Source organism: Thermobia domestica, chromosome 12, assembly GCF_964235325.1.
Source record: "Thermobia domestica chromosome 12, izTheDome1.hap1.1, whole genome shotgun sequence".
Taxonomy (NCBI): Eukaryota; Metazoa; Arthropoda; class Insecta; order Zygentoma; family Lepismatidae; genus Thermobia; species Thermobia domestica.
The window spans coordinates 161,445,353-161,464,888 of record NC_137465.1 but is presented as its reverse complement, the minus strand read 5'-3'; the positions used below and the strand labels follow the sequence as shown (position 1 = coordinate 161,464,888).

The window sequence follows — 19,536 nt, the reverse complement described above, 5'->3', positions numbered from 1 at the left end:
GGTACCCGATTCATACATAGCGACGTCAAGTGTCTCTATATACCCAATTTTAGATCCATACCTTAGTTTTTTTTTTTTTTTTTTTTTTTTTTTGTAATTTGTGTCCGCCACATTGGATCCGCCATTTTGATTTATAACATTTGATGTTAGATTCTTATTCAGCTACCTTTCATACCTATATATACCGCGTCTCAAAACAATTACATCATAGCTTCCTATTTTGTCCATGTTTTCTGGTGTTTCGGAGCGTACCTTTTTCTGATTTTTCAAATGGTCGCCACGCCTCCTACAGGCCCCATTCAAGCGAGATAGTTTACATGTGAGGTATACTCGGTGTGACCTTTCCAACGATATATAACACTTGCAGATCCCCGCGTACCACTTCATGTACTTCCCTAGTAAGAAAACGAATCACAGCATGTATTTCAAAGTCGGTGGTATGCTCAATCACAACTGTTCACCGTAACTATGGTATGGTAGATCCTGAGACGCGGATAAGCTATTGGTTATCATTCTTGCTTCGCAATTGGGAAGATTCGGTTTCGAATCCGATGGCTGGATCATGGGACTTTTCAAGAATTTTTCCTCACTTTCACCAGGTAATGTCGGAATGGTACTTTATATATAGACCCTAGCTTATTTTCTTCCTTTCCCATAATTGTTGTCGCTCCAGTGTAAATTGGACTCGTAGGCCAACAATCCACAAGTTCAGGTAAATAAATAAATTCTGCTAAAGACTGTAAAGATAAAACGATTCCATATTATTTTATTATAGGCAACCGACATTTCTTTCTACCGTGCAGGTTGCATAGAAGCTAGGGAATGTTGTAAATTTTAAGTAGGATACGGATAACCACCGTTAAAGTCAGTTATCCATGGACTTGTTAAATTAACTGCATTAACGAACTTGACAAAGATAATTGCTTTAGCTATTTATTGCAGTGAACAGAATTTAAAAATTAACATTGGAATTATTATGTGGAGTAACGAATGGACGTACTCAAAGGACAATCTTAAGTCCTACTGTGTGATCCCAATAATAATGAACAAATGTCTAAGCTGGAACTTTCTCAATTTTAGCATTTTTGAGAAAATAGCATTTTGGATTTATCCTCTGCCAATCCCATTTGATTAATAAAGCACTATGGCTCATTAATGCATTGCTCATCCCTAGCGATAAGTTTTTTTGTTTCAATCCCAGACCAAGGTTATGGAGGATAACTTCGCATCCATGGGTTTTCTTCACCCCTCACTATTTTATCAATAAAACAGATAGCTTACGTGTGTGCAATTGGGTCTCGAGGGGAAGAATGAAATAAACTGAAATGATAGTTTTACGTCCCGTGATGGTCGTATTATCATAACCGCACGTAGGAGAATTTATTGCTTTGGTTTCAACTAAATATAAAAACCCAGCCAAAGAAAATCCATATCTGTTCATTCTCGCGTATGTGAAAACAAAACTTTTTAAAACCAAAGAAAATCCACATCTGTTCAATTTCGCTAATGTGAAAACAGTGTTAGATGACCAGGTTCTAAAGTGCAAGACGAGGCAAGTTTAATTTCCAAAAATTAAATTTTGGTGTAATCAGCACACTAACTACGACACATAGGCTAAGGTGCGCCGGATTTGCAGGATGACTGACAGTTTTTCAAAGAGTGCCAACTTCATAATGCTTTTTATTGCATAAACTAACATGATGAAAATTTCTTCTCTACTTTTTAATATGAAATCAAGTTTGTTTTAGTTTACTTTAACACTCATGTGTAATTGCGTTAAACGATAGTGTATAGTTGACGATGAGGCTTAATGAGCAATAGTACTTATAGGTGCATTGTAGCAGTAGCACAGGCCAGGGCGGTCGTGTGCGTGCTAACTGCACTTCTAACTACTTTCAATTGAAATATTAATGGAGAGGGAAGTCTTATTCCATAGTTAAGCCGTTCGAAACGTCGGCTCTGTAGTCTAGATTGTAGGAGTGAGTGGGACCTGGACCTGTAAAAGGTCGATAAGTTTGACTACGCACATGGGCAGTAGCGTATGCAGGAATTTATTTCGGGGGAAGGTTCAAACTCATGAGTGTATTTTATATTAAAATTCCTAAAATTACCCCTAAAATTAGGCTAAATTTACACAAAACTCGAAATTTCAGAGCGAGGGGGTCCGGATCCCCCGGACCCACCCCGTGCGTACGTCCCTGCACATGGGCAACAGAAACCTTAAATTCCACCCCGGTTGAGTTGAATTTAACTCACGGTAGTTTTAAACTCGGGGATTTCATGATCACTCACGTATCTTTACCTTGGGAGCTGCGTGGTAAACGATGATTCCCGTTTCCATGCTGTGATGTTTATATAATCTAATGGGAGGAAGCAAAACCCTGCAGTTCTTAATATATTTTCATAATAAGACTGCGTGACCTCCAGGAAAATATTTTTCTTCTAGTGTCGCAGTCAATGTGTTGACGTATAAAGTATTGGTTGAATTCATGAAATACAGGAAATTTTCGTCGGAGATAAGTATGCATGCATAATTTAACAAAAGTCTTTATAATACCAAAATTAAAGACGGTGTGGGTAGAAGTGGAACAAAAACATGACTGCAAAATTTGCTCGAGACGCATACCTTGACTTACACAGATAGACCTCTCCAGGGCTAGTTTCGTAAGTCTAAATTTACGTTAAGTCGAACTTAAGTATATTTCGCAGGAGCTCCAGCGTATTCCTTACAGTTTGACCAAAGCAGTGTTGACAGATTAACACGTAGTTCGTGCTTCATTCATTACATGGCTCTCAAAACAGAATTTAGAAATGTAATATTTCTAACTTTTGATGTAAGTACCTTTTGCGAATTTTATTTTATCGGAAACTTCTTATTTAAATATGAATTTACGTAAGTTGGAACTGTCTGTATATAATTTACATGTGCACGATAACACTTTTTGAATTAACCTCGTATTGAAATTAGTGTTCTTGAGCCGTGTGGACGTATGATTAGCGTCATACTAAAGGCCTGACTACTGTAGGAAACATATGTTAGTTGAACTCTTTAGTATCGCAGTAATCACGAGTCAGAACGACTCTGCATATGGCCCCTTAAGTTTAGTAAAGTTGGAAACCAGTAACTTTTTTTTTTTTAACTGATCCCAACAAAAATGTAAGTTATGTTATTATGGTGCTAGCAGGAAAATGTGCATCTATGTTTGTGTAGATGCGTACTTGTCCATAACCTTGAATGTTACAAGGAAATCACTCCGTCCTGACTTAATGTTTCCTGTATCGGTCAATTTTCCCTTATCACACTCAAAGTTCTAATGAAGCCTCACAACAATAAGTTTTCGAAAGTGTTTGCGAAATTAGACAGACAATGAGAAATCCAGGAAAATTAAGCTTACGAAATAAATACGAGATAATGCACTATCCTTTATGCCTTCTCAACCGATGTGTTGACACACTAGTATATCGCACAGTCCCGTAGGGTGTGCGGCAAAATTTTAGGATTTTAGTCATGAAGTATTTAATATAATCAATTAAAATCAGTTTTGAGTAGAGATGCAAGGGCTCGGAAAAAACCCGGCTTTTTTGGAAAAAAAAACTCGGTTTTTTCTCCTTCGCTTTTTTGCTTGGGAAATTTTGGGCTTTTTTGAAAATTCTGCTTTAAATTGATACACCAGATTTTGTTTCGCTTCTCTATAACACAAAAAGTCATTTAATTAGTGGTTGATGCCGATAATAATATAAAACCTCGAAAATAAACCATGAATTTCGAAAAGATATTCAAACAGTTTTACCTCTCAACATATTTACATTATGAATTCCAAAGGATTAACAAATGTATATAATAAGATTTTTTTAAACCTCTTACATACAAAAGTAAACAGGGTTGGCAAGAACCATGGTTGTTTTTGAAAATGCCAAAAAAAAACGTTTTTTGGAGGGGAGTTTAAACTAGGTTTTTTGGGGTTTAAATCAGGTTTTTTGGGTTTAGATATTTTGCTTTATATATTTTTATTAGATATTGACAGAAATAAGTATGTTTCGCCTTGGTGTTATTATGCAACAATGAGGTTATGCTGGAAGAGGTCACATAAGCTTAAAGAAGTCCGGTCAGTAAATTTGTTAAATTGAGAAACTCCCGCCCTAGCCATCGGGAAAATCCCGTAATTATTCTAAATGTAAACCAATAACGGAAAAATCCTGTTATTGCTTTGCATGTAAAATTTAAAGGTCAACGTATCATAATCAGTACGCTAAAACTGAGGTATTAAATTACAAATTTAGTACGTACATATCATTGAAAGTACAATCCAAGCTAATGTTGGAAGCTACGTAGGCAATCCATAAATTTTGCCAATTTCTATCAATATATTTAATCAACCTTGGCTTCTTTATAAAACAACAGGCATTCAGGCATGCGGAAATATACAATTTAGTTTCGTTTCGTTTCGTATGTTCAGGCTTAACATCCTTACGTAATACCGAGGTTATCAAGGAGAAGACTTTCGCTTGAAGTTACATCCGAACCGCTACTTTGTTTACGCATGAAAGAAGGGTTGTGGTTTGACCGAGAATTGAACATGGGACACCTTGATTAAAAGGTGAAAAGGAAATAAAACTAATGCAGATGGTTTGATGTATGGAAACGTCACCATAAAGTTCACACGATTCGCATTTTTCGTTCTATTTATTTTATTTTTTGGTTTAAACCAGTTGTTTATTAAAAAAAAAAAAAAAAAAAAAACAGCTGGTGTAAACCAGCCAACCCTAAAAGTAAATACTTCTTTAAAAAAATATTCAAATAAGTAGCAAAATTCTATGCAGTATTTTTACTTCAAAATATTCCATACCCTCTTTTTGGGCTGACACACAATCAGTCATACGTCTTGCAAATAAAATCAGAAAAATAAACACACTGCTGAACAAGACTGCACTTATTTAATACAAAAACACATTTACACGTGACGTTTCGATCTTCTAGCCAAGATCCTCATCAGACGTACACTCTGATGAAAACGTCTGATGTATCCTGATGTATCCTCTGATAAGGATGTCATCAGAGTGTACGTCTGATGGGGATTTTGGCTAGAAGATCGGAACGTCACGTGTAATTGTGTTTTTACATTAAATAAGTGCAGTCTTGTTCAGCAGTGTGTTTATTTCTCTTTTTGGAACAAAATAAAATTAAAATAAAACATAAGAAAAATACTTAGATTTATATGATACACTTAAAGGCTGCACATCTAGAGCTTTTGGTTTTGTATATTCTTGAAATTCTACAGTTTTATATAAGCACCATCATGGTTTACTCAGTCCTCAAGTTTTCTGTATTTTTAACAAGAGGGATTCAACATATGAAGGGTGTGAGGTATGAACATGGTAACCCACAATTTTACTATTTTAAGAAATTAGAAATTTTCTGCTGCACAATCCATTTTGAAAGTCGGAAAACTGATTTTTCACATAAGACTATATATGAAGGATTAAACTAAGCGGTATGCGTTGCTGTTTATCTGGTGCTGCATAACTCAGCAATTGAAAATTTGTTACCATGTTCTTGGCTCACACCCTTCATATAATTATGGAACTCTCCCCACCCCACCACCACAAAAAAAAGAAAAAGACTACGGAATATATTTAAGTTAAGATAAATACAACTGCACAACAAACATGACTGAGTGGAGCTTTTGCGCTTCTATCGGGAAGTCCGGGATTCAACTCAGCATTCGACCATTCTGACAAAACTTTTCTTCATTCCATCTATGAAGTAGAAATAGTGCGTGTACTGTGAGTTGGCCGACTTCATTTCTTATTGTTTTTAAATCGTTATTATTACTAATTACCAGCAGTGACGGTTTTGCGAAGGTTAGGGGGACGGTCTTTCGGACTGAAGCCTGTCCCCCAAAATTACGGAATGTCTAAAACAAACTAAATATCTATTAGTTATGCCTTTACTCATAAACTTTAAGCTCCCGTCAAATAAAAATTACGAATGTTTAGAAAAACTAAACATTAGTAAGAAAAAAACCCCTCCCAAAATACTTTTCTAAATCCGCCACTGATTCTCCGTATAAAATGATCTTCAAGGTAGTATTCGGAAGATTATCTCTAAATATATAAACGAAACGAAATACAGTATTAGTTATGCCTGTACCAGGGGTGTCCACAAAGGGGAGCTATGACGCAAAGTGCGTCATTGAAATATTGAAGGGGGTAAAAATCTATATAAATATGTTTGAGGGGGTGTAAAAATTAATCGAAAAGATTTTTTTCATGGAAGAACACCTACGTATAGACAATTGAGGGGGGTGCGTCATGAACATGGGGAGGGGTGGGCACCTTCCTGTACTCATAAACTTCAAGCTCCTCCCAAATAAAATTAGGACATTTTAGAAAACGAAACAATCAGAGAAACCCGCCCCAAAGTACGTTTCTAAATTCGCTACTGATTATTTGTATAAATTAGTATTCAAGGTTGTATCCGGAAAATTATTGCTAAATCGTTGCACAGCTACAGTATAACAGAAATGTGGAAGTACGGTTAGACGGATATATTGAAAAACGTACGCTTTGACGGATATATAGAAAAAACGTAAGTTTAACTTTTGCACTAGAAGCTAGAGTACTAAGCCCTTAGAAATGAAACACAGACGACAAACTGAAATGATCCCGAGAAGAAAAAAAATGTCGATAACTCAAAAGTTAAAAAAAAAAGTTAAATAGCATGTAAAATTGCCCTCAAATATTACATTCTTCATGTTAGCTTTAATTCGTAAAACATGTGCTCCATCCATCTTGATGGTGAATTTCAGAGCGAAATATCACATTCAGGTCATGGAATTCTTATCTAAGTATAGAATATACTATAAGAAAGCTATTTAGATAGAAAAATCATGAAAATGAAAAAAGCCAAAATTTCCAAAATTCTCGGTTTTTTTTCCAAAAAAGCCGGCTTTTTATGTGCAAAAAACCGTCGATTCAAAAAAGCCGGCTTTTTTGCATCTCTAGTTTTGAGACACTGCACCAGTGAACCGCAAAAACAATTCCCAAAACTACATAATTGTTACTTTGTATGTATTTATAGTCTTATACCATTACAATTACATTATCACTAATAGAAAATCAAACATAAGGTCATAAAAATTCTCTTAAAGAGTATAAATATTAATCATCCTTAGAATTTGAATTTACGGTATATGTAAATACGTGATTAATAGGATCTAAACAAGTTTGGATATGAACATAGAATTTTGAAATTATTTAACTTTAAATTTTATGTAGTAATACGATCATTTTAAGTCAATGGTATGACATAGGGAAGAGAGAGAAAAGTCTCTCCCGACCTAAGCTTGAAGTTAGTACGTCACTTTTATTATTTCTTCCTTCTCCACAAAAATAAAATTTCTTTATTTCTAGATTTACCTGCTAAAATATATTTTCCTTCGAAGGGAATGAGTATAGCCCGCTCCCTCCAGTGATTTTTAAAGAGTCATAGTGATTCTAACGATTCATATTAGTTCATAATGAATCGGAATCGCATGTTATAAAGATTTAAGATGTAAATCTTGTAGTAAGGAAGCTTTAGTAGTAGTAGTAGTAGTAGTAGTTAGTAGCAATAGTAGTAGTAGTAGTAGTAGTAGTTAGTAGCAATAGTAGTAGTAGGAACGGGTTAGAAGGCGAGCAGGGGTTGGTTGGTTCTGTTCTCGATATAAGTAATAGCAACAGTAGTATTGTGCTGCCAAAATGTCTTGAGCCGTGGCAAAAATGCGAACTAAAGCTCTCAGCCTCACACACCCACGCGTTGAGCCAATAAGGGTTCAGCTGTTCCTAAGCGAGAGAAAGCGAGTGGAATTATTTCAGCCGATAGCAGCGCTTGCTACGGAAGACTAGGGATCAAGTCAATGTGGCATATCTTTAGTAGTAGTGACTCTTCCAGTTCCGGTGACAAAGATCTGGAGTATGTGGGCTCTACAAGCACTCTGAAGTACTTGAGCAATTATATTAAATGTATCTGCGTTGTCTAACAATATTTTAAAACTGCCCTTCGTGAAGCACTAATAAAATTCTATTTTAATGTCTTGTTTGTTTATTATTTTCGATTAGAAAAAAAAATTAAGAATTGTATCTTCTGGTACCGACCGATGTCCACATTGCCACATACAAAATTTAGTATTCCTGCAATGCAGCGCTGATGCACAGTAGCTGAGCATCACAACTTGTACTCTAGTCCTAATGATTTTTTGGCTTTCTAGACTATAGTCTTGCATCTGTTCAGAGAGCTCCCCGACTACCTCATGATGTAGGATCGGGCCGGATCCACGAGGGTCTAGAGGGGGCCGGGTCCTTAAATTTTTACTGCCCCCTAAAATTTTCACGATAGGCTTCCAAATGAACTATAATATGGTTGGATCAGGCCTCCCTAACTTCTATCGCTCCTATGATTTTTTTGGCTGTGTAGGATTAACATAAATCAATTTATTCTCAAAAATCAAAATAATCCGCACCAGATACATTTGTTTTTTATGTGCTCTCGGCTAGACAGAAACACTCAAGTAATCTTAGTCGTCTGTTTATGCTAACCCCTTGTATGTATTTATAGTAAAGTTTTTGTTTACTTTTAAATTTCATATTCTTTTAACTTCTCTACATAATATAGTATGTTTTTATTTCTAATAATTGATTTCTGAATACAGTGTTTGCATGTTACGGAATTGAAGTTAGTGTCCCGCAAGTAGTTCTGTTACACACCGACAGATGGCAGAGATATCTAATTCCTGAACTGTCAGTAATTGAAACGGCCGATAGAGAACCAAAACTTTCTTTCTCTCTCTCTCTTTATCTCTCTCTCTCTCTCTCTCTCTCTCTCTCTCTCTCTCTCTATCTATCTATCTATCTATTTTTGAAAGCGCAGCACTTGCGGTATCGACATTTGCGGTACTTCGAGTATCAACATCTGTGGTACTGGGGCATTTGCGGTACTGTTCGAAATAGCTTCTTATTGTCCAAGCCAAGAGACTATATTTTCGGACGTTCAGTTAGAGGAGAAGCACACAGTATAAATTGCTACACAAAGACTAAGTTTTATTACATTGGCGTAGACGGCAATTTGTTCTAGGGGAGAATAACGACTTTTCTCAGGGTACTCGGGCTTTTTTTTTTATACTAAAAATCTTTCTTCAAAATATGAAACCATTATTATGTCACTATACATACCTACATACAAGCCTTTCTAAGAAGATGTAAACCCAAATATAAGTATCTTTTATACAGAAAAGTGAAAAAAAAAATACTAGGAAACATGGGAGAGACACCCGAAAGATATTAACAAATGCTTGTATGTGATTGGCCAAAACTTGAAAATGTAAACAACTCATAATCTCTGATTGGTGAAATTCCTATCGATGATATTTAAAGGAAACTTCTAGAAGTATTTATATATTTCTTGCTTTATTTTATAGCTTTCATTAGTTTCCAATGACTATTTGCCAGTGCCATAGATTCTCTTGGCCAGCTAGGAACTCGTTCCCAGATCCTCACATTTGTTGTGATCTCACACCTTTTATTTCACCCTTTGTTCTCCTTCTTCGCACGGCCGAAATACGATTATACCATTGTTCTTTGCGAAAAATTTAACCTCCTTTCCTCCCCCTCAGAATACAAATTTCCAAAGTGAAATGATAAAAAAATGTCGGCCCAAGTACTGTGTTCAAAAATTTATTTCAAACGGTTCATCCGTTTTCCCTTTATATTTAGACTGACAAACTGTCATTTTTATATATTGAATAAAAATGAGAAATTCACACCCCATTTTCTCTTTAGAAGCGGAATTTCGGGTAACTCTGTGGCATATGCCCACTTGTTTTGAACAAGTTCATGTAGCAAGTTTCATATCCCTAACGTGTCTTTAATCTTAAGGGATTTCGAGATATTCTCATATTTTAACAATTGCAATTTTCGTCCTTCCTTTTTCCTACCTTTTCTCGTTTTTTTTGAATTGTCAAAAAAAAAAAAAAAAAAAAAACGTATCGAATATTTTAAATGGGAATTCCACATATCAAATTTCATGTTTCCACTATTCAGAAATTCTGAGATATGGTATAATAATAATTGCCACCCCTATTTCCCCCTCTTTCTCGTCGAATTTCCAAAATTCCTTAGTGGCACCTTATATCACAAACCGAATGCACTATCAAAATTTGTTTCTCGCTTAAGCAGTTTGGGCGCTGATCACTCGCACTCAGATTTTATTCTTTTATGGTAGATATGAAATAATTTTTTTTTTTTTCGTGTGTGTACCACAAACCAGTATGATAATGCAAAACCAAGTAAGGAAAAGCGATGACAATTTTAGACTATTTGCAAAAAGGTTTACAATTGTCGTACTAGTAGAAATTTTGGCATTCTATAATTTGTGTAACTTAGTTTTGAATGTATCCATATAAAGATATTATTATTACTGGCCATTTAGGAACAACCAGATGGTGTTGGCACTGCAAACTTCGCCCATTGTCATGGAGGCAATTGGTTGAACTATTTATATATTAAAATGCTACAGTGACCAAGCTCTAACCTATAACCTTAGCTTTCAACCCTTTGATTTACGGTTATTTGTGATTTTACGTTTATAACAAAGACAATTATTTTTAAAAGAGTGTGTTTTAAATAAATTACGTAAAGAAATATTTTTAAGAAAATTTTTATCCTTTTAAATTAATGTTCGAAGGCCTTTGCCTCTAATAAGCCTTCTTCGAAATAAATGCACATGAATTGTGCTGCCATCTTTGGAGCTCTTTTAAAGTACGCGTATATGTATGTGGCCAATTCTTTCGACAATGAGATCTCGGAAACTACAGGCTCTAGAAAGATGGCGTTTTCACTGATCGATTGCAAATTTCATGTAGATTGTCCAGTTCTAATTGAATATTTAAAAAACATGGGCACTATTTCTTTATTACATTTTTACGGTACATTGGAAGTGTTGAAATTAAAAAAAAAAAAAAAAAAAAAGCATCACATCCTAAGCATTATACATTCCAACACCACACTGTTGTATATAGGGGTTGTATATGTCTCAGTCGTTTGTTTCATGGCCAAATAATAATGGAAAAGGAAGGATAAGCACTTCTCCAGTCTAAGATGAACCTTTTGTTTTGGGGGGGGGGGAGTGTTTTGCCCAATGAACACTATATATAATTGACATTATAATTAATTGTGTATGTAATGTATTTGCTTATTACATACTGCATGCAAGAAGAAATAAAACACTGGTCATACATGAATTAGAAACTCCAACCGGAAGCTGGCTCAAATCTTGCAAACGATGAGAGATATTGAGAAAAATAATCGAAAAAAGTCCCCCCTTTATGATACCCCTAGGCTTTTTTTTAATCAATACGTCTTTCACTTGTGTCTGTAAGGGAACATTTACAGATGTTGTAAGGAATGATAAGGAGATTTATGCTTATATGCGAATGATGCGCTGTGTAGAGAGCGCAGGTTCAGCTAGTTTGAATGGAAAACTTAAATACAACAAACTAGTAAGAACCCGATACCACACATCTTTGAAATTCACTAACTGGTCACTTGAAGCCTTGTTGGGTTATGTGCCAGAATTTAGTTTGTGTAGCACCATTTAAACAGTCAACTATATTGGCGTTCAGTTTGAAGACAGTATGACATTTTCATTACTCTAGCTATACCTAAGTAGTTCTAGTAGTTAAGCATTAACTGTCCATTACTAGGTCGTGCATTTTTCTACTTTTATAAGTTGTTGCATTCTGTTGTTGTTTGTATGCGGGAATCATCTTATTGGTTCATTAACATGTTTAAATTCAATTTTGTTTTTAATTTGGCATATGATCTCAATCCCAATGTAACTGCCATGTTCTCATAGGTATCTAATTTGAGGTAGACGGGATTTATATATTTATTTTTAGGTACTTCCCAGATCGTTCACAATTTTTGTCCGTATTGTTCAATGTGTCCACCTTCTATCTTGTCAAACAGATAGGCTATTTTACGGTACACTAACAAATATTGTTGCTAATCTGTGATGCTGCTAATGTTGAAAGATTGTAGGGTTGACCACGAGATAAGGTCACAAAATATATTTTTCGTGACGAAATACGAGACGAGACTCCAGTTTCACGGTAAATTTGAGACGAGATAGACTCAACCCTTCTCATAGGCAACCCTATTTCTAATTTTTAAGCTTCATATGGGAACCATTTGGGGAGAATAGGGCCAATTACCCCCTGAGTTTGAGAACTTCATTTTTTAGCCAAAAAAGGTGACTTACTGTTTACTTAGTTACGCCCCTACTCCCAATCAAAATCTGAAATTACTCTGCTGAAGCCTATTCCCTTATACCTTCAAGTGACTAGGGATGTGCACGAGACAAGATTTGTGGCTATCTCGTCTCGAAAATGTGCTGTAAAAGTGATGTCTTGACTCGAAAAATGTATATTTCTCTATTGGAAGAGCCGTGTCTCGACTCGAATTTTGTCAGAAAATCCTGTCTCGACTCGTCTCGTGCGCATCACTACAATTGACGCCACGAAGTTTCATTCAACCGTCGCGTAGTTCTTTCATTGTATTCTTTATATATAGAACTTAGCTAGCTTATTGCAGTAGAGATAATTATTTTTCTTTGTTTCTTGCAGTATAAAGGAGTGAATCATGAAGAAGTCGTTAGGAATTAGTACATCAACCTTGATGAATACATCTACATTTACCGTAGAAGAGAAACCCCAAGCCAACAGACTTCCACAATATGTAGCAGCATTGTCAGGTAAGCTAAAGAAACGCCATAGAAGCGTGATAATTTATTCCCGTAAGGCAATATAACTCTTTTAATCATAATGTTCCTTCTTCATTAAATATGCCCTGCGGCTAAAACGAGGAAATTTAAAGTGAATGAAATTTTAAGCGAAGTTGTGCTCAATGTTCGCGAAGTATGTAATCCATCTCCTGAAAAATCTCTCTAGTCAGTGTTGTATGGAGTCTTCTCGATTTCGGGGGGATCTAAAGCTCTAAAGGAGAGACTACATTCATCACCTACATGCTACATATATATATCTTCAAAACTTTTTGGGGGAATTCTCCCTCTCTAACACTTCTTGATAAAACACTGTCTATTCTTTCGGCGTTACGGAAAAGGAAGGAATCATTTTAATGGTTTCATGTTATCACGATTGTGTTGAGTAATTTTGATGTAATTTGGGCGATAATTTAAATATTCATTTAAAGGTGTAATGTGAAAGGACATCATAACGTTTATAAAATTACAGAAAATGTGGTACAGTTCGGCAGAGAGGAAATTACAGGGGTCTTAGCCAAAAAAAAAAAAAAAAAAAAAAAATCTCACATGAGGAATAAATGTCAAGTTCTTGCCCAAAAACATTATGAACTCTCTTAAAATACTGTGATACACAAGGAAGTTGGTTTATCAGTCTACTGCTTCTTTATAGCATTGCCTAACAATACATTCTTTCGCCGTAATTGAGATTACTTTCTAAACCTACATAATAATAAAAATAAAAACTGATCCGTCTACTATAGTAAGCAGCTCTCAGTTGCTAGGAAATCACAATTATTTTAAAAATACTCACTTGTCAGAAGACCGGAAACCTTCATGAAACGTTACTATATACAATTGTAACGTTATATGTAATCCTATCAAATTTTTATTTTACTTCACCTATCTAGCAAATGTCTTTCTAGAAGTTGCAATACTGAAAGTCAAAATCATAAATAATACTTCAAAGTGAACTGTCCTGCAAATTTGAATATTATGATAAGACCAATTGTAGTATATTTAGCTGTAATTGTGGAATTAGGCTAAACAAATTAACAATTCATTTATTTTCTGTAAAATATATTTTACTTACAATATTAGTATGTTCTGTTATGATGTCACTTTCAGAACGCACTTGCTATTTCCTCCTAAATTGATTAAATGCCCCTACACTTTCCTTTAAATTATAATATTGTTTAGAGATAACCTGTCCTTCTTGTTTACAATGTGTATCTGTTCCCAGTGGCGACGCCGGAGGGGGAGGCAAGGTTTCGGAGTTTTCCCGACACATACTATATTGTATTATTCAATTTTAGAGATTTTCAGGAAATTTATGTGTAATTGTACCTTCATATACCTCGTTACTTGTGAAATGGAACCAATATTTTTAAAATGAACTAGTTAGTGATTTCTTATTTCTAATGCGTGACAAAGAATCACTTTTTTGGAGAATGTTTATAGTGATCTTGGGAGTAAAACGCTGATCAAAAGATAACGAGAGGTACTGGGTCCACGACCGAATGGACACCTGTAAAATTTCTTATCTGATTGCATCCAACGACATTTCTCGGATGGGCACAGGGAAGACTTTTTGCTCTCTTACTGAAGATTGAAAAATATGACAACGTAACCCATCCAGTTAACCTTTAGCATATAAAATTATCCTTTTCGATATAATAAGAATAGATACCTTCCTCCCTCTTTCTTTGTTGCTCCTTCAAGAAATTATTGTAAAGCTGGCGACGTCACTGTACCTTTCCAATCACATAGTTTATGGTTTAATTTTGATCAACACGTTTTCCTTTATAAACCGGAAAAGTGGATCTTGAAGACAGTGGGGGGGGGGAGGTGTTTGTTGCTTGTATTGGGGTTGAATCCCTTTCAGCACAGAGGCTATATGAAACTTGGATCTACTGTTTAACGTTGGATCCAACCCAAATGAGCTCCCATCGGGAAACGAAGGGGTCTTCCGCACCGAAGGCGCGTATGCTAACCATATAGCCATTAGAGATCTGTAGAAATTAATATGACTCAATCATTTTGAGAGAGATGAGCTCAACTGAGCTAATATTCAGTAAAGAGCGCCAGTCCATATGAGGATGAACTGAGACCTTGGAATCCCGAGTAAAGCCCCTATGCCAAAATGAACATCTCTGATCTAAGATAATACAGGACAGAACTGGATAATCTTTAAGATGATATAAGATTCCGTCTTACTCTGTCGTTGTTTGGTTTATGCGAGAAGTAAATCTTCATACGTAGCCCTAGCCATAACCAAAACGAAAGATGAATAGCTTTGTTAATAATAGGGAACGTTTTAGGAATTTGTATCTTAGTAAAGAACCTAACTAATAGATTGTAATACAAAGAGAATTTTTAATAAAATGTTAGGTATCAGAACTTTAGAAATTTTGATAACACTACCTTTCGTTCCATTTTTCTTAAATGTGGCCCTCTACTTCAACGCGAAACTAAAATGGTTCCATAACAGTATATGGAGCTGAACTTTTTTCTTTGTTACAACATCTTATAAATTAAGTTGAAAATAAATCTAGATGAGTGTGTTTTAAAATATTTCTACTTATTCATTACAGTTACTCTTGGAGCATTTGCCTTGGGAACTGTATTGGCGTGGACATCACCAGTGCAGGAGCGTTTGGAAGGTAATTCTGATGTTCCAGTCTCGAAGGAACAGTTCTCATGGATTGGTGCATTGATGGCTCTTGGAGCAGCTGCGGCAGCAGTCCCTGTTGGTTTTTTCATCGAACTCATTGGAAGAAAACTAACTTTGCTCATTTTGATCATACCGTTTGTAACTGGTTGGGCGCTCATTGCGTTTGCCACATCTGTTGGCATGTATTACGCAGGACGATTTATCACAGGAATGAGCGGTGGAGCATTCAGTATTGTTGCACCAGTTTATGTGGGAGAAACTGCTGAGAAAGAGATACGTGGAAGTTTAGGGTCTTATTTTCAGCTCATGGTGACATTTGGTATTTTATTTGCTTATGCGGTAGGTCCATATATAGATGTAATGTGGTTCTCAATCATGTGTGGGATTGTGCCAATTGTGTTTGGTGTTATTTTCTTCTTTATGCCAGAAACACCTGTATATTACCTCAAGAAGAACAAACGAGACGCTGCTGTTAAATCTCTTAGATTTTTTCGTGGTCCACATTACATTATAGAATCTGAACTTAATGAAATGCAAGAGTCGCTTGATGAAGCTGAGAAACACAAAGCTTCCTTGGTGGATATGCTTACATCAAGAGCTGCACTAAGAGCTTGTCTTATTTCTTTTGGCCTGATGCTCTTCCAGCAACTTGGTGGTATCAATGCCGTAATTTTTTATTCACAATCAATTTTCGCAGAAGCAAAAGTGGAACTTAGGCCTGATATATCAACAATCATAGTTGGTGTAATACAAGTAGTAGCCACTTTCACGTCCGGATTAGTTATTGATCGTTTAGGGCGTAAAGCGTTGCTATTAATCTCAGATGGAGTCATGGGTATTTGTGCCGTTCTTCTTGCTATATTTTTCAATCTTCAACACAATGATGAGAACTCTGTAAGTAGTATAACTTGGCTTCCAGTACTCAGTATGGCTATTTATATTGTTGCATTCTCTTTGGGGTACGGACCAATTCCATGGATAATTGTAGGTGAGGTATTCCCACCAGAAATCAAAGGAGTTGTGGGATCTATCTCTTGCATGTTCAACTGGATATTGGCTTTTATTGTAACAAAATTTTATGCTAACATGGCGGACAGTTTGGGTAAACACATTACATTTTATATATTTGCAGCAATTTGTTTTATAGGAGTTTTGTTTGTTGCTACAATTGTGATTGAAACCAAAGGTAAATCTCTTGAAGAGATTCAAAAGGAGCTTTCTGGAAAGCCACGAAATAGTAAAGAATTAAAGGGAATTGATCACGATATTGAAAAATATTAATACTGTTTTAATAATTCTGTAAAAATTAATTTGTTTTTATCAGGGAAATAATTTTAATTCATTTCATATACTTTAAACTGCAATACGAAGAGATCATAGTTTTAAGTGAAATAATTTTTATGTTGAGAAGAGAAACTTGCTGAATTGGAACACAAAGTAAAGAATTGTAAATTATTTGTAACAGAACGTTTGTCAGTACAAATTAACATCTTGGCAAAAAAGTTTCCGTAAATGTGCTTTAAGTACAATGCCACAAGTTGTTTTAATATCAATTCTATGTTTCTCTATGAAACTAAGAGAAACAGTATTATGGAGGCATTTAGCTTCCTTGATTATCTTGTAATATATTAATATTACAAATATTACAGATAGATGCCATACTCTATTTTTAATATTGTTAGTTTTTAATCATGTATGTACAGATATAGAAAGCATGTTGTTGTTGTTGTTCTGTTTTAAATCAGAATGTGTGAATATGTGTATATATACGGTATAGTTATTTACTATAACTCTTAAAAATATTAAAATTGAAAATATATATGTTAAGATTATTTTGGGAATTATCGTGATTAATTTGTGTTAATTTAAAAATTTCTTTGTTGGCACTTTCATCAATCCCCTACAGAATGGGGAAACAAATCTTATTTTCTGTATTAGTTCATAATGAAATTGTCTGTCTTGAAAACGTCATTAAAATACAATTTGTTGTTTCGTTAGCCAATGTAATATAAATTTCATGCTAGTCACTTACAGTTCTGGCAAAAATACAATTTTTGTAAATAATTTAGTGATACATATTCAGTCATTATGTATGATCTTTGAGGGCCAAGGCGAGATAATTTTTCCGCCGCAGTACTTTTGTAAATTATTCAAATATGAGTGAAACAAACACAAACAAACAAACAATCTTCACCTGTAGAGTACTTTGTTTCTTAACAAAGAATACCGTTACTATTGATTTCAATCTTAACCTCTTGAAGCCTGAATCTAAAATCTTTGGGGTATGAATGCTAACTCTAAGGTTACAATCATTGAATGCTATTTGTTATTAAATAACAATAATAATAATAAAAAGCTTGAGGTGGGTATAATTTTTGTGCTTGCTTGTATTCATATTTGAATCATTTACAAAAATAAACAAAATTGTGGGAAAATTCTTAACTTGGCTCTGAGTGCAAAGACTATTAGTTTTCGGCTATTTGCTTATATATTATACAGTTGAAGACTACAGGGTGGCCCAAAAGTAGGTATACAGTCCCATACTGACCGGCTCGTGGCATTTTACATATTTTACTTATTGTTATCCATATAAGCAGTGACTCGCAGCTTCTTTGTTTTTAATCTCTTTTCACTCATATCTTAAGCTTGGAACAAACAGAAGAAAGTAAACTTACCTTAATAAACTAGAATGTCATAATTTGTAGGACTGTGTACCTACTTTTGGGCCACCCTGTAGAGCAGTTCGTTACAAAATATTAGGGTTGGCGAAATAAAAAGATAGCTACTAACATATATTGATTGAACTTTTATAAACATTTCTAGTGGTGCATTCTATAGTATTCTATAGTTTGAAGAAACTTCCAGCAATTAAAATACAACAAATTTATACATGTTATAGCCTATTGTTTAAAACCTTATTGAATACCCATTTTTATATGATGTATTGCCAAATACTAAGTTGTATAATTATTTTCAATAGCTGTTATAATCTAGGTTGTGAATACGTAAGACAGTCAGTTGCCTAAAATACATAATGCTTTCTTAATATTTAAGTAAACTATATATTGATAATGAAAGTGTGTTTCGATTTGTTGTTTTTAAGTTGTCATAATCAGAGATGGATTTCGGTTTCACTTCAGCCTGGCTTGATATTGAAATTTACTGTAGGGAAGGAATGCTTTTTCTTGGTGTTTTTAAGTTTATTCGCAGCGATTCAAAACTGTGGTTAATGTTAATATTACTTCTATTGAACTATTTATCCATTATAAAATTTTAATCTACTTGCTAAAATATTATTTTGGTCACCAACTGAATAAGGATTTGGCCTGACTTGTCTAATTTCCTTGAAGTTTTTAAGCCAAGCAGAACCAGAGCCGATTTGCATCACTGGTTGTAATAATACTTACAAATCTACCTTGTAATTTTCTTCCATGACCTCTTTAGAATTAAGTGCATTCTGTGCTTGGAACAATATTGTGTAGTTGTCATACTGTGATATTAGATTTAGTGTATGTATGTGTGATGATATGTACATATGTGATCATAATAATTTGTATTGTATATATATTTTATTCGCGCTTTTATTGAAAATGCGTGTATATGATAATGATTATTAAAATATTTTATAAGTATCACTAGTTCTTTTGTAAGTCGTCCTGATTCCGCCTTCGAAGTGGCAGAAAACTGATTATATTAATTTGTTAACAATGTTGTCCAATGTGAGCGTAACTGCTATTGTTTCTGTTGAAGTCGGTTTCATTTCGTGGGCAACACTTCTTCCTAGGGAATTACACTATTAACTCTATCCAGACTTTAGGACTAGAGATAAAAATGGATAAAAAAGTCTTGTTAGGTATGAAGTAAAAGCGAATTCGATCCTATGATGAGATACATAGTTTCCGATGGATAGCTAAGTAAGGGTTTGAATTCCACTTTCAAACAGTATGTCTTGTCTTGTGTAACCCTCGGTACCGGAAAGAGAAGTTTAATTCTAGTAAATCAATCAATTACATAAATTATATTATCATGGCATCTTAACTTTGTGAACTTTCCGAAAACTATGAAAGGT

General features: G+C 34.8%; 1 protein-coding gene across 2 annotated transcripts in view; it reads left to right on the top strand.

Moving 5' to 3' along the window:
• The window catches only part of LOC145666799 (facilitated trehalose transporter Tret1-like), a 113,930-nt gene extending 94,831 nt beyond the window's left edge, over nucleotides 1-19,099 (top strand). For both annotated transcript variants that reach the window (XM_081734359.1, XM_081734358.1), the window contains exons 2-3: nucleotides 12,660-12,787; nucleotides 15,388-19,099. In XM_081734359.1, the coding sequence (XP_081590485.1) occupies nucleotides 12,676-12,787; nucleotides 15,388-16,748 (1,473 nt within the window). In that variant the 5' untranslated portion in view covers nucleotides 12,660-12,675 and the 3' untranslated portion in view covers nucleotides 16,749-19,099. The remainder of the gene's footprint in view (nucleotides 1-12,659; nucleotides 12,788-15,387) is intronic.
• Nucleotides 19,100-19,536: the final 437 nt, after the last annotated feature.